This window comes from Myiozetetes cayanensis, unplaced genomic scaffold (genome assembly GCF_022539395.1).
Source record: "Myiozetetes cayanensis isolate MyiCay16 unplaced genomic scaffold, myiCay2020 scf9, whole genome shotgun sequence".
In the NCBI taxonomy this organism is placed as follows: domain Eukaryota; kingdom Metazoa; phylum Chordata; class Aves; order Passeriformes; family Tyrannidae; genus Myiozetetes; species Myiozetetes cayanensis.
The window spans coordinates 33,843,915-33,860,535 of NW_026088185.1; the positions used below are offsets into that span (position 1 = coordinate 33,843,915).

Below are 16,621 nucleotides of genomic sequence, written 5' to 3' on the forward strand. Positions count from 1 at the left end.
TTTATGAATGCTTAGAAAAGAGATGTGAGGAAAGAAAACATTCTATATATTTATTTCCATGATTTAAGCACAAATATTAGTGTAATAACAGCGTATTTCCAAAATCTTAAGCAAGGTCCTGGGAAAACCCAGGAGATGGAGTTCCAAGCACTGGAGACCACTGAAACTCTGCCATGGTTTTTATTATTCCCTCAATGTACTGAGGTTTGTTTTCAGCCTCTTTTCTTTTAAAAAGAAAGATAAAGTTATCATATTTGTGGCTTCTAAAGCTGTATTAGTAGCAAAAAAAGAACAAAGAAAGAAATGAGATGTCTATGACGATTTGGTAGATCTTAAAGACTGTCTAGCTCCTCCTAAATGAGTATTTTTGCAGTAATTTTCTGTAAGAACAAGGACACTGAACAAAACTGCTACTGGGAGTTATAATCTTCATCATAGAAACAACACTCAAAAATTTAATGTGCCAAAGTCATTCAGTTTTGAATGAAATGGTAAAGGAAATCACGTGTAGGTTGAATGTGAATGGTGTTGCTCCCAAGTAAAGGGAGGTATGATACAGGCAATTAATCACACATTAAAATGATGGAACTTTTTGGCACTCATTTGAAAGACAGAAAAAAAGTGATGCAAATAAATGGAATAAAATGCACATTAGTGTACTTATGCAACATTAGTTTACTGGAGCTGAAGCACACAGCCCTCAAAATCCTCTTTGGTATGGGAAAGAAAAGCTTTCTTTTTATGGAAATACAGTAAATATAAGCTATTCTGAGCTCAATGAAGTGTTACATACATTAATTCTACAGAACTAAAAGAATCTAGAGAATATGAAGATCAGAATGGAAGCTATAATTTTAACATGAGTCTGTTTTATAGGAAGGAGGAAAGTTTTTAATGTCAGGTTGACTGACAGTACTGATGAAGTTCTAGATTTCTCTGGATCCTGGTAATATTTTCCTCATTAAATTTGGTACAACATATGAGAATTCTAATGGAAACTTCTGGTGGCACAGTGGTATTATCTCACAGAAAACCAAAATATAAATAGAAATAATCAGATTATGTTCATTACTAGGCAAAAACTAGAGAGTATCTACCAACATAAAATTAAAAGTTGTATTTCTACAAATTAATAAAATTTATTATTTAGTAAATATATTAATAAATACAAATTATTAGAAGAAATAGAGTTATATTTCACAGGAGGACAATTACACTCTATCATAAGCCAATTATGAATACCAATATAAACAAAAAATTACATTGTTATTTGCACTGATACAAGGTAAAAGTAAGATTTCATTTGCTATACAGGACACTAGTCCAGTATATTCAAGAGAGATGCAGGCTGAGACGACCAAAATATTTTAATGCTGAAAGCAGGAATTTTAAAATATCCTGGCTCATTTGCCATGGCAAGTAAAGAGTAAGGATATTACTGAAGGACTACAAGAGCAGGTGTAAAGTGGAATACAGATAAATTAGAGAAGATTAGAGATTAAAAGACTGAATGTGGTTCTGGAAGACAAAAGTAACAGGAATACTACCAATTTTTTTTGTTTATATATATATATATATGTACATATATAAAAAGTTTGAGGTGTAGGAGAGGAGATACAGATTTGATGTTCCCAGACTTTATTAGTGTACTCTATTCAATTTGATGAGAATTTCCTAGGATGGGTCTAATCCTACAAACATGATACAATAAACCTCTGTTGGTTAAAGTGTTCTCATTCTAAATATAGTTTATCACTTCTTTATTTACAGGTATGTTTAGATTTTGGACTTAATATTCTCAAACTCAAATGAGGGGTTCTGGATAAAAACACAGCAAACACATAAATGCCATCCTTCATTAGGTAAGAATTTAATATTGTGAATAATTCATTGGTTAACATTAAATAAACAGCAATAACCCTAGTCCTGTGTCTGGGACTCAAGTGGGTCATGATCCCATTTTTCTGGCTGAAGACCAGAACAATCACAAAAGCAATAACCCTGGATTCTACCCTGGCAGTCTATCCCAGGGACTTCAACCAAATAAAAGGGAAAGTAAAAAATAGTCAGCAAGAAAAGAAATGCCACTCACTAAAGGAGTAGCTAATAAAAGTTCCTGAGTGATTATGCTGATGCTTGATGAGCTTGACATTTCAATGACTCATGTTTTACTTAAATAAAAAATGATAAATGACAGACCTAAACTAGAGGAAATAGAAAGCTAGACATTGCAGTTTTCTTCAGAAAAATGCAGCATTGATTTGTAATAATTTGCATCATCTGATGAAACACAAAATAAAGGTGAATAAACTGCATTCGGCATTATATTATTCTCCATAATAAATAAATCAGTATTGACTGAATAAACATTTTGCAACACAATTAGAAACACCTTCCCTGGTTAAAAAAAAAACCAAAAAAAACCAAACAAACAAAAAAACAAACAAAAAAAAGTTCTATTTATTTTTACAGTTACCTGGACATTTTAGTTCATCTGTATAATCTCCACAGTCATTAGATCCATCACATATCCACTCTGGCAGTATACAAAGGGAAGTTGAATTACAGCTAATAAATCCTGAAGATTTTATTCCAAGTTTATAGAAGTAAGCACAGTTTGTATTATCTGGAAAGAGACATCAAATTAGTGCATCACACCTAACACAGACTGAGAGCCTTATAGTTTAATTTTTGGGTTTATCTTGAGCTTGCACAGACCATGCAGGTGTTGGTATCCCAGCCAGTAATGACTATGAATTAACTGCCACATAACAAGGAATAATCATGGAGCAGATGCTGCAGCGAAACACAAACACAAACTTACTGCAGTTCTTTTCATCTGAAGCATCTGCACAATCAATGATCTGGTTGCACTGCGCTGATTTTCCAATGCAAGTCCCATCTGCACAACGGAATTCTGTCGAAGCACACGTTGAATCTATAACATATGGTCATAAAAGATGTAAATTTGTATACTAAACAGACTCTTAAGATGCACATTATATGTATCACGTTTAAACACTCTACCTCTTAGAATGAGGCATTCAGAACATGCTGTACCTTCTATAGCTAAAAATTCAGTAGACATATGCTTTTGAGTTTACAGGACCTCATAAGTTTCTAATTTTCAATTTATGTTTTAGCCTAAAAGTGTTTCTGTATAATTCAACTCATTTTGAGATAATCACGGTGTAAGGAAGGAAGCAGCATTTTCAGGACCATCTATGAATTGCTCAGGTTTCTTTCTTGCAACACCAGGTTCATTTTTTCCCCTGTATCCTTTTCTCCCTATCCATATTTAACGAAATGATTAGAAACCATCCAGTGTTTTCAAACAAAATGCTAGTTACTGCAGCTATATAGCTTTTTAGACTATACATTGTGGGATAATATCCCCTCCAGTCTTCCTGCATTGTAGCTAAGGATTTGTGTTGTCTGTTAGCTAGTCTTTAATCATCGGTTGATTCACAGATATAAATATTCATGTTTTAAGACACTAAACAAAAAGCAATTCTGATACAAAAGGGAGAACAATTCTAGTAAGGCTTGCAAAGGACACAGACATTGCCACGCATCTGAGAAGCAAAGAACTTTTCTTTGCTACTTCAAAGAAAAAGCAGATTCAGAGAAGAAAACACCCATCTTGCAACCCTGCTGTCTGCAGTAAAGATATTCTCTCATTTATTACTTCACAGAAGCAGTAGCACCTGTATTTTAAATTTTATATATATATAATGTAAAATGTTATATATAATATATATACATATTTATATTTTATTTTATAGCCAAAACCAGTCTCCTTCTAGAAGACTGTAGGTGTAAACCAAAATCATTCTTTATATCAATCCCAAAATACGATTAAATTACACGTGTTTTCTAGCTACTTCTATTTACATAAACACTGGGTATTTATGAAGCAATATTCTAAAATCACCTTGGAAATAACTGCCATTTACCTTTACAGTCAAATTCATCAGAGTTGTCACCACAGTCATTTACACCATCACACACTTTATTGCTTGAAATGCAGCGACGATTAGAACATGGCTTGAAACCCTTCCGACAGCCTCTATTTTCTGGAAAGTAAAGAACATATTTTCATTTAGATACTTTATGTCTAATACAAACAGGCTTACATTAGAACCAAACAAACATTCCAGAAAAAAAGAAAAAAAAATTAATTGATAAAGCATTTGAAGCAACAGGAAAAACTTAAGAAACTGTTCATTTATTGTCCAGCAGAAAAGCTTGGACTGATAAACAAAAAAAGAATAACGAATGAAAGTATGATGAGAAAGAATGAATGACCAAAAAATAAAAAAGGAAAGCCTAATTTTCCAGTTTTCACTATATTGTGGTATAAAATGCCCTTGTGCCTTAAATGCATTTGTTTTGAAACACTTCTTTTGTGACAGTGTTTGCATATAGCACCAGTAATTTCATCATGTAGAATGAGTCCCTCACCAAATTTGCCCTGAACCAAATTAGAAATAAATGGAGAGTAAAATAACAACAAATATTAGCAGAGAAGTTTCTGGATTTCTGAACCCAGATGCTTCCAGCATTCTGCTGTACTGAAGAATGTACAAAGTTTACACATATTGATATATTTGAAAACTCAGGGTTGATTTACTAAAGCCCTAAACATTGTAGAAGTCATGTCACCATAATAATGTTCACTTCATTAGTTAATCAATGAGTCCACCATCCTGTACTTTATCAGATTCAGAAAGCAATACACTATATGACGTACTCATATAGCTTTTTCCAAGCTGTAGCAAAACATTCAGTATGGTTGATGTAAATGAGTCAAAAGGTACACTCTCATATCACAAACTATTATAATGTCATTCATAAAATTATGTGGCATCCAACAACTTGTTGGATGTTAGAATCATGGAATGTGCTGGGTTGGAAGGGACCTTAAAGGTCATTTGGTTTCACTTCCCTGCCTTGGGCAAGGGACACCTTCCACTAGACCAGGTTGCTTCAAGCCCTGATCAACCTGGCCTAGAACAATTCCAGGGATGGGACATCCATAAATTCTCTGGGTAAAAAAAAAAAAAAATCTTTCATTTATTAATCTATTTCTAAATTTATAATCCTGAATTTATATATTTTTAAGTATTGTAGAATAAAGTATAAAATAGTTTTTGCAGCTCAGTAAACCTCAAACAGACTACTGACATATAAGACTGCTTCTCTGGAATGACAAGAAGGAGTGTTTTGAAGATTCCTCACCAGCTACAACTTTCTTATTTGTTCCCAAATGACTGTTTCTCTATTCCTTCAACCTACTCTCCTCTCCTAACAAAGAGAAAGAAACTATATGAAAACTTAATCTTTCTTCCCTGAACTGTGAGCAAAATAAATGACTAAAAATAATACTAGAGAAAAAGAGGATTAATCTATATGAAGATAGACCTACTTGGGCTTTTTTGGAGGTGGTGTCAGGTTTTGTATTTTGCCTTTGTTTGTCATTTGTTTTAAATTAATTCCTATCTCTAGGCTTTATGCTTACATAAATACAAATAATGCTTTCATAAATACAAATATAACAACACATACAGTGCTTTGAAGCTGTCACTTGTAATTCAAGGACCTTTTCCCCTGGTAACTAGCACTGTTTTGCATATTCCAGATTCTTATTTTCTCATCTGATGCCTTATCTTTTTTTCAGATTCAAATAACTAAACCTTTTAAGTTATCTACATGTAGATGATCTGATGGAACATCACTGCTAGTTTTACATGACATGATCAAAGCAGTTATCACACAGGAGTCTGAAAGCTAAAGAGACACAAACTGAAGATGAAAGCAGAAAAAAATCAGTTAATTTTTTCAAGGGAAAAAAAAAACAAAACCAAAAACTTTTCTGTTTATTATTAAAATGGTTGAGGTGAACTGCAGGAATTAAATGAGACATTTTCATAAAACTAGAGAGGTGACAGGTGTAGAGATAACAGGTGGGCTTGAAATGACATGAAATTTTTCATATGGGAAGCAGAAGAGATCCCGAGTCTGTCATATGGATATACAGAACAGAATAAAGGCCAAGAGTTACAGGCACACAAGTAACAAGGAGGTTTAACTTCATGTTCGGGACACATGAATTCACTAACATGACTCAGAGCTGAAGGAAAATTATTTGAACAGCAGTGTTTTAGTCACTTGAGGAAATTATGAAAGTTGACATCTCTGCTTCTAAATTGTTGCAGGATGTAGATGGATTGTTGTGAAGAATAATAACATTATCAACTTAAACAGAAAATTGTGTGGAAAGATATCTATTACACAGTCATTTCTATATTTTATAACATTTCTATTTAGGTGTTTTCTATTCACAATCAGAAAAAATCTTATTAACTATTAAAAACTAAATCAAAATTGCTATATTAAATCTGAAAGTACTCAATTTTCATCTTTAAAAAAGCAGCTGTGTTTATTTTTCTTTTACAGACAGTAATGAGAACATCTGAGATGCTTTTTATTAAATGTAAGTCAGTTAATACATGAAGTTTGCAAGGAAAAATATTTTCAGAATCAAGTAATTCTATCCATATAATGTCAAGGCTTTCTTAATGCATGAGTTGGCATTTTCTTGGTGAGCAATTAGTATGAGTAAGTAGATAAGTCACAGAAGAACCAGTCTAAGCACATATAACCAAAATAACAATGTGAAGGTGAAAGATCTTGAAATGCTTACCACAGTAGAAAAGTTTCTCATCCGACTTGTCCTTACACTGAGCGATGCCATCACAAGTCAGCTGATAATCAATGCATTCACCATTTCCACATTCAAACTCTGAATAAATGTTGCAAGTAGAATTTTTAGCTGAAAGTAGAACACATTAAGATGTAATTTTTAAAAGCTTTCACAATCAGTGAAAATGAGAAAAACATTGGCTGTGTTTCTCAACTCAGCTCTGTTTTGTGGCACTGTAATAACACAGCTACCACCATCAGTGCACTACATCAAAGGGTGAAGATACAGCCATCTAAGAAAACCTCTTGTATCTACTTTACTTATTCCCTTTTATTCACAAAAAATCCCCAGTGATATACATCTATTATTTTTTGTTCTCAGCTTCTCGTCTAGGGGATGTTTTATCTTATTTTTCATAGAAGAGAACAAGATTCACATTTAAAAATTTTACTTCTGCTTTCTCTTGCATATAGATTTTCTGTTGGCTCAGCTAAGTAACTGAAAATTATCACCAAGTTGACACAGAACAATTTGTTCATGAACTTCATGATAGGTCATACATCTGCTTCATGTGCATGGTTCTAAACAAAATATCCAAGCTGAGAGAAATGAGAAGTATCCAGAATAGCCCCAGAAGAATAGTTATGTTTCCTTCTTGTATCCACTATAATTACTGCAGCACAAATTCAGGAAGAACCAATGTCTGATATATTCAAAAGCCAAGCCAAATAAATTAAAAGAACTTCTTGATTTAATTCAAACATGAAGAAAAATATAAAAGAAGAGCTGAAAACACAGATTTTGGACAAGATGAGCTCTGATCTTAACTATGATTTGTACATTCTTTTAAATCTTGATTAAATTTATCACAGCAATTACTTTTCTCTCTTTTCCTCCCATGTTTTAGAATTGTAAGAACTTAGATCTAAGCAATTATAATTCATCTAGTTCAGCATCTTAGACTGCAATCTTTAGAAAAAATGGGAAAAAAAAAGTATGTATAGTATAATCTGCCCTCATTTGAAATCTAACTGGACACCCTTACAGAGATTGCTTCAAACTCCATCTTGCAGAAACAAAGCATTGTAATGCCTTTCAAAGTGTTTCTTTGATGAGAAGTGAGTAGTCAGGGTAGTCATTACCCACATAACCATCCAATCCCTCTTTGAATTTTACTGAAGCTTTGTCTCAAGAATCTTGACTAGCAGTAAGTTTTATAGACTAATTACAGATAATTCCTTATATCAGCTGGAATTGCTAATTTCAATTTTATTGAGTATCTGTCTCAACCGTGTTATGAAGAAAGAAACTTTTGATCTCACAGTTAAACTGTAGGTGGTCTTATTTCCATCCTTCCTGGGTTACTCAACCCCAACATTTAATGTCTAAGTGGGTTTTTTTGTTTGTTTGTTTGTTTTTCCTTTTCCTAATAGCTCAGACCAACATTTCCTGCAAACATTCCAAACATTAATTTAGAAGATAGAATCTTGCATCATGGTCTAGATGAAGATTTAAACATGGTTTTACCTAAGAGCTATTTTTAGAGTTGCAATGCTTTTGGAAAATATAAATGCCACATAATAATTTTATAACACATTATCAGGTGTAAGAATTTATCTGAAGAACCTCTTTCACTTCCACTGATGAACACAGCCTTGACCTCAAATAGGTGAGGAAAAAGTGCTTCAATTAAGGTTCATCTTCAACAACTCATCTGATATAGCCCAGAGAGACCCAATGGATGCACATAGACACTTCTATCTCAGATAGAGATATAAAAATCCTAACTATGAATAAGAAAGCATCTCACTACCATAATAAGGATTTAAGGGGAGTATTAATGCTTTTTAACCCCCAAAAAGCCTTATCAGACAAAACAGTGAAAAAATCCAGATATATGCTGAATTGCCAGATCAATTTTTACAGTTTATACAAGCAATAAAATTAATGGCTTGAGCCAACTGTCTTATGATAGGCAACTGCATCACAGCATAGGAAAACATCATGTCAGCCAGTATTACTTACTCACACATCTGTTATCATCTATCAGAATTCTGTCCCCTCTACACGAGCAGTTCACTCGCCCGTCAGGCGTCAGAAGGCACAAATCATGACAACCTCCATTCATTTGTGCACAAGGAGATAACTCACCTGAAAAACAAATGATAAAAGAGGAATTCTGTTTTATTAAATTTGCTTCAATGGCCAATGTCTTTGAGAGAGCAAAGATCACCATATCTCAGATTCACGGGCAATTGATTCAGGTTTTATCAGTCAGATGAAAATGTCAGCGTGCCTCAGCTGCTGGCATGCTAAAGATAAACAAACACAGCTACCTTGAAAATAATAATTTAAAAAACCCTACAGCATTCAGAACTGCCAAAATCTGACAGGAAAATATTTAACTGCACCCATCGAGCACAACATTCACAGCAGAAAATGGTCATTCAGTAATATTTATTTGCTTGGAAAGAGGTTATACCCCATCCTAAGTTAACAGCTACTACAACCACAAGGATTTATGAAACACCATGAAATGGTTTAACCCGGTTAAAACTAAATAAAATATCTGCAAAGAATGATACTGGAATTCAGCAAACAGTGCATCTTGCTTTGTAACTTACAGCTGTTGGTGTCATTGGCAACAGCAATAATGCCCATTGGCTGATGAGGGATATCAGAACGAAGAACTTTGGTGTCTCCTCCTGTGTATTTACTGGAACGCAGGATAGCTCTCCTCACCCCATCTGACCAGAAGATGTATTCATCATACACAGCCAGGCTGAGAAACGTGCCTGGTCCAGACTTCACAATTACCTAAAATGCGTAAGTACAGAAGAGAAGCACGAGAAGAATTGTTGTTGCTTAATAAGGAGTTTTTAAAGTGCAAACTGGGACTCACATCACTTTATAGTTTTAGACAAAACACTTCATACTTCCATACTTGCAGCACCTGGAAAAAATGGGATAACAGCACTTAAAATGTGTTAAAAGGAGGTTGCAAGCATCCAAATTTAGAACATCAGGTGTCTGCTCCTTAATAAAAAAAAAAAAAAAAATCACAGTTTATCTAAAGGTGCCTATAAAAATACCTACTCAAGACAGTACCTGCTTAATCACTTGACCTAGAAAAGTGAACCAGAGGTGTTTTCAGCACACCTGAAAGTCTAAAAATTCAGAGTTTTTATGAATCCAAGTGAGAAGTATGTTTCAGAACCGAAGAGCACTCACTATATGATCACATCAGAATCTTGAACCCAAGACAATAAACGTTTTGTGTTTTCCAATTAAAAAAAAATATCTCACCATAATAATAATCAGTTTAAAACACGAATTGTAGTTCACTACATAGTAAGGTTTGAAAAAAGCCTGTAGAAATTAATTTAATCCCAGTCTAAATCACAGATCCTATAAAACAATTTCATATATGTTCTTTCTTTTCATGTTTTAGAATTAAAAATTTCACATGTACAGTTTCTGTTCTGAAGAATATGACACATTTTTAATGAGTTTTCTAGTTGAAAATTTAATTTTGGCTGAAAAGAGTTATTTGGAAGGGGGTTAATACTTCTCCATTAGATAATGAAGATAAATAATACTGAATATTCTTATTGAATTGTATTCTTCCAGGTTTCTCTAGAAAAATAGTAACTCACGTATATTCATCATAAAGTGGGATCAGTTCTGACCCAGGCTAGCAAAACAAAAATAAAATTCTGTGTCTATGTACTACTTTTTGTAGGGAAATTGTGATAAAACCAGAAAAATAACATCTTTTAACAACACAATAGAAATCACTCTTCTTAAAGCATCAGTTCTCAACCCATATCTCTACTTAGATCACCATGGTTTTTCCATCTGCTTTGTGTCCTTTATCCCCCTTCCCAAAGGGCCTTTATAAAACCAATAGGATTTCATGGAAATCTCCATGAACCCAGCACATGTGACGAATCTGAGCTATTCCTGCTGACTGCACACCTGCCCAGGGGATGGTGCTCTGCTCACTCCTCAGCCTAAGTGAAAGTGGATGCTATTTGAAAAATGCTGTAATGAGAAAGAAGTAGTAATGGTCGATCCCATACTTAATAATTAAATAAGTGATTGCAGGGGGAGGAAGCCTTCCTCTTCAGGTAAAAAAATAGACCTATTAAACAGGACATCCAAATTTAGTTCTGTGAAATAAAAGCCCCCATTTTTGCTGCTACAGCTACGCCTTGGAGGTCAGGAAGGTGCCCTAACTCTGAAGGATTCAATACCAAGGAATGCTCCAGGGGCATTTTGTTCACACCTATGTCAAGTTCCCTGCCCAGAGTATTACAACGATTTGCCAACACAAATATTTCTAGTCCAGTGCACAGGAGCACTCCTGGCCATGTTTAAACTCACTTATACTGACAGAATATCAAAATTACTTATATTAATCAGATCATTATAACAAATTCTACATTACTATGCACAATTTATATTTCTGCATATTTTAAAGACAGTCTGACTAGAAAACCCTTTTTCCTGGAAAGATTTTTCTTACTGATAAATATCCCAAGAGGACAACTTTTCTCTAACCAACCTTTTTCCAAAATTAAAAGCATTAAAAGATAGATGGGAATGTATGGCAAAAGATTTCTTCTGTAATTGTGCACATTTACTGTAAGACACTTTTCATAATATGTTCTTAAAATCCTGTGCTATTCATATTCAGACATTCCACGAAAAAATAATAAAAAAATCATGTGTTTCTGAAAGATCTGTATGAAACCTGGCCATGAAGAGTCTGCAATCCCATATTTTTGCTCCATGAAAAAGTGAAAATTGGAAGGATTTTGTGGTCACAATCAGTGCTAAAGAAGTTCAGTTTTCTGTGCTCAGTAACACTGTCACAGCTTTTCTCAGATAGTAACAACACAATGTAAATTAATCACAGACTGATCACTGCTGTTCAGCCTTGGGAGAGTTGAGATCCAAATAAAGTGTCACAGGAACAAACATCCAAAACATTTGTTCACTAGTGCTCATAGCATTTCACCTCCTCCATTATGTCACAGCCCTATCCAAGGACACTGGTTTTATTCCAGCATCCAAAATAAAGAGTTCATATATCTATGAGGTTTTGGCCAACTTTACAGCCCTTTTAACATCCTAAACAATCTAATTTACAGAAAAACACTGAAAACTGTAACAATTTTTTTTTAAAGTCCAAGTACAATTTTAAAAAATTAAGAAAACCTGAACAAGACCTCCCTACCGCCCCTTCCACCTGAATCAGTGGAAGACAGACACAGCCAATAGTACATCACATGTTTTAATTCTAAGTGATACCAACATCCAGTTACAGCAGATACTTCAAGTTCTGAGTAACAAACGTAAAGTTTTCTCTGGTTCCTCTAAAGAGATGAGGAGACAGGAGGGGTGGGATGGATGGGGAGATTCAGAAGCTGGAAGACAATTTAATTTGCACTGTGATTCTTTATTCTTTTAAGTTGTCCAGAGAGTTTTTGTTTTAACATATAGCTGCTCTAATTTGAGATAAGTGTGGCAGTTTCTCCAGAAAAACATGACTGAAAAAGGGGAGGAGCCAGCCAGGTAGACATGTCAGGTAGACAATTTCTTCCAGAATAATGTAATTTGGATGATTTATATAAAACTATTATTAGATTGTCAGTAAGAACGAGACTCATAATGGTTCTTCTCATGACTACACTCAACTTTTAAAGAAATACTGTCTTTCTTTTTTTAAAAAGCAGTGCCTAAAGGTAATGGACCAGATTTAAATATGAGTTGCTTTTACGTATTTTAACTCTAAGAATGGCTTATTGACAATACTTCGCTTTTCAAAATGTTTAATAAATGGGTAGGACTATCTAAAAAAACTTCTAATTGTTTCTTAAGGCTCTTCACTTTTCAAAAGCTATCCAAACCTCTGTAGATGTCTATAACAAAATAAAAATTCCACTACAGAAAATTGCATTTAAAAATGTTAAAATATAATGACAATTTAAAGTTAGCTACATTATAAAACCATTTTACAAGAATAAAAGCAATACCATTAATTTAAAAATAAATAACATTTTAGATCAATATCAGAAAGCTCATTTTAACTGGACCGACTTATACAGAATACTACATTAGTCAAAATTATCTAATGTATTTCATTGTTTAAAATTAAAAGCATAAGCCAGTATCCCACATTTATTATTAAGCTATGAATACTGTTCTTAAAAATGTTAACCAGAAGTGGAAGTGGATGTTAAAGACAAAAGAAAGAAATTTGGTACTGAAGATTTCTGCTACCACAAATGAAATTAGAAGAAATTTTTACTCTAGGTTTATGCTGGGTTTTTGAAAGAACAGTGCCAATCACTGTCACAGCCTACTAAAAAGAATCATGCTTTTTGTTGATTGGCTTGATAGAAGACCCTATTTTCATCGTTGTCATAGCTTTAATGCATGGATTTTGGTTTCAATTATTTTTTCTTTCAAAAATGCCTGCTAAATAACTCGAATAGTAGTCCCATAGCAAAAGATAGAGAAGATATATTAGAATACCACATTTACCAAGAACAACAAGATCCCCTTTCTGAAGAATTATCCAAGAACAGTGTGACAAAATCAGAAGTGCTTCCTCCTCAGCAATTCATTTGTGTTCCTCCATGTTGGCAATGAACTTCTAAGGCACTGGACACCAAACTGCAGTGCTGAATTTGCAGTGTTCCAGCTTCTCCTTGATTTGAAGTTCAGTTAAATGACAGATTAAGCAACTGTAACAGGCCTGTATTTTTCTTTTCCATTGGAATGCAAAGTACACAGCTCTGAAAATTACAACTGTGTTAACCGTGTTCTTTGAAACTACACACATATAATTGTCACAATACTTATTTTCAACATCATAAATTACGAACTTCATCTAATATTACATTTACTTCAATATCCTAGAATTTTTGGGGATCCTGAGGTATTATAAATAATCCTATTCTCCATAGTCTTAGAGATGAGTTTTATCTTTCCACTAATTCCTTCTTTAAGTTAATTTCAACCAGGCTATAAACACTGGACATTCAAGATATTTCAGCAAACAGTCTCAAACTAAAAGTGGTGGATCTGTGTCAACCAGCACTCTACCTCTCAGGGATTAGAGGATTTTTTTGCCTTTGGCTAGGGAATAACTTTCATTAGGTTTGATCTTAGCAATACTTTACAGAACTACTGAAAGAAAGCAACTCATCAATGTCAGTGGAGTGAACTCCCTAGAAAAACAACTCACTAAGCAGGGGGTGGGTGTTTCACTGCTCTGCATTGGTTTGGGGTTTCTTCAGATCGATGTTAAAGGGAAATGTGGAGATTTGGAAAGCTGAGAAACAAATACTCTTTTAGTCATATCTGCAGGAGAAAGGGATCAGGAATAGAATATTCCTGCTACAACAACTGTATTAATATTATTGGACAGAGAACATTTAAACAGTCCACTTCACTTCTAGTACCATTAATTGCCAAGAATATCTATACTAATCTAGAAAGAGGAATTGATTAAAAAGCCCAGAACATAACTCTTGCTCCCCTAACTATTATAATAGGTGGAAATAGGAAAGGCAATGAACTTAAATGTCTAGGTTGTAAATTGTGCATGTGCTAACAACATCAATTTTTATTGGCATTTCTTGTTCCTCCACTATTACTGTTTCTAATGCCATCTAAAAACATCACAGGGAAGCGGTAGAAACTGAGTGATTTCTGTATGGAAAGCAGGCTCAATTTCATTTTTTTTTTCTAGGCAACCACCCAAGCTTATTAAAATATTTGCCTTCTAGTTGACATGATTTTCCTTCAGGTTAGTTTTCACATCTGATTGTTTATTATTACACAGAGAATACAGCAGTGTGGTTCTTGAACCCAGAATCACATTCAGGACCTGAATCTTTTTGTAACTGCTCACGTTCAGATCCTGGTGAGAATATTTTTTAAGATTTTCAGCACATTCTGATTTTAATGGAGTCGGAAATTCTGCACTTAAAATTATTAATATTTTGCATGATTTCTCTTTGTTCTAACTACCTTGGTTGATCTCACTTTTATCCTGCCTTAGTGAGTTATTCAGTCACTTTTCAAGGTAACATTGATGTCATCATGAAGACCTACTCAGAACTGACCAAAATTACTCTATTTTCCCCAATAATATTTCTACCACAAAGAAATATAATGCATGAAAAGTAATTTTAGCTGTTAATTATAAACTCAAGTATTTAAGAAATGCATAGCCATACTTATAGCTTCCATTTCTGCATTTAGCAGTTTGAAGAACAGATGTGATAAAATGTTTCTGAACATAACAGAAACCAAGTATGGAAATTGTTTAATTGCTTTAATACAGAAATTCAGCAGAATTAAAACGTATATTTTAGAAACAGAAAGCTACAGTTCCTGGCATGTTGCAATTACATGAAGATTATAATTACCAGAAACACCTCTAAACCCTTACTGATTCTAACAAATCACACTTGTGGGCCCACAAAACTATAACTGAGACCAAAACATTCCAACGTGGATGTTAGAAAACAACCAGACAGACATCCCTTTACAGGAATTTAACTATCTTTCTAGTTCTTCACATGTAAAATGTTAGAGAACACTGAACAAGAAAAGGAAAAAAAAAATCAAAGTACCTGACAATTTATTGGAAAATAAGTCTAAAACATGAAATCAGCTTTATTTGCTGTTGGCTCAGTCTCTGTGTTCATGAACAAAATGTTATAATCACAGCACTAAGCAGCTAAAAACAGTTGTGGCCACAATATTAAATCCAACTGAGGGCAGGAGCAAAAATGGAAGAAAATGGGGGAGTGATTGTGAAAAAAAGAATAATTGCCACTTTTGCTTTTCAAGCAGGAAGATCTGACAGAGCAGAATGAGAAATGTTTGAAAAAAACCCCACAATCACCTTTATTTCTTTTAGGTAATAAAAAGGAAAAAAATGTAACAAAGAAATTTCCAAACTGGAAAGAGTATTCCAGCAGCCAATACTAGTTTTTTAATGCTAGTATTAACATATCAGCTCAACACAAAATCAATAAACTCTTACAATCCACTTAAAAGAGTCAGTTCAATACTGCTAAATGATTTTCTACTCATTCATTGTACTAGATTATTGTGGTGAGTGGAATGAAGAAAGAAGCTGCTGTTTGGAAGAAAATTCATTACATTACTATTAGACTTTCATGTTCTACTACCCAATTTCTACCTTTGTTAACCTAACTGAAACTGGAGAGCAACGGAGCAGAGATAGTGAGGACAAGGGTAATCTGTTTAAACTCTTGTTGACAGGTGGTTGATGGCAGGACCACGCCAAAACACCCTAAAGAAGCTCAGATCACCAGAACAGTGAAATGATCATTACTTGCATTCTCCCAGTGTCACAGACACCAGAGACCTTGTCAGGCTGGACAGCATGTGAAAGAAGTAAAACAACTGCCCTGGAAATATTGTTTCACGAAATCAATAATGCAATTACCAGGTTGGATTCTGGCATTACTTGTATCGGTAAGAATTCATCTAAAGGGTGATCCGCAACTCTGCTGAAGTGCTGCTGGTGAGGCAAGTACTAGCAGCCTGCTGGGTATGACAATTTCCTGGTATGACAACCTTCATTTAACGAATGCAGGAAAAGTGAGTACTCAGATCAGTGTTTTTGACAGTAGAATTAACTGATTATCCCAATACAAGTATCAGTGCAGGACAATTAACAGTAGCATATCCATGTATAGGTAACACAACAGACCTCCCAAAAAGTCTTCAGAAGATCGTGATGGACTCAGCTTATTGCTGGCAGGAGCTTTCTTGTTTATGTAATTGGGAAGAAGAGTTAAAATGACAGAAAGCCAAACCAAAAGGTCACATAGTAGGAATATTGAGCATTTCAATGTTCAG

The 16,621-nt window shown here is 34.1% G+C and overlaps 1 protein-coding gene across 7 annotated transcripts in view; it reads right to left on the minus strand.

The window, feature by feature from the left end:
- Positions 1–16,621, minus strand: part of LRP1B (LDL receptor related protein 1B) — a 670,422-nt gene that overhangs the window by 119,619 nt on the left and 534,182 nt on the right. For all 7 annotated transcript variants that reach the window (XM_050339267.1, XM_050339266.1, XM_050339263.1 and 4 more), the window contains 6 exons: positions 9,331–9,523; positions 8,732–8,857; positions 6,707–6,835; positions 3,957–4,076; positions 2,825–2,938; positions 2,477–2,626 (listed from right to left, as the gene is read on the minus strand). In XM_050339267.1, coding sequence (XP_050195224.1) covers positions 2,477–2,626; positions 2,825–2,938; positions 3,957–4,076; positions 6,707–6,835; positions 8,732–8,857; positions 9,331–9,523 — 832 coding nt within the window. The remainder of the gene's footprint in view (positions 1–2,476; positions 2,627–2,824; positions 2,939–3,956; positions 4,077–6,706; positions 6,836–8,731; positions 8,858–9,330; positions 9,524–16,621) is intronic.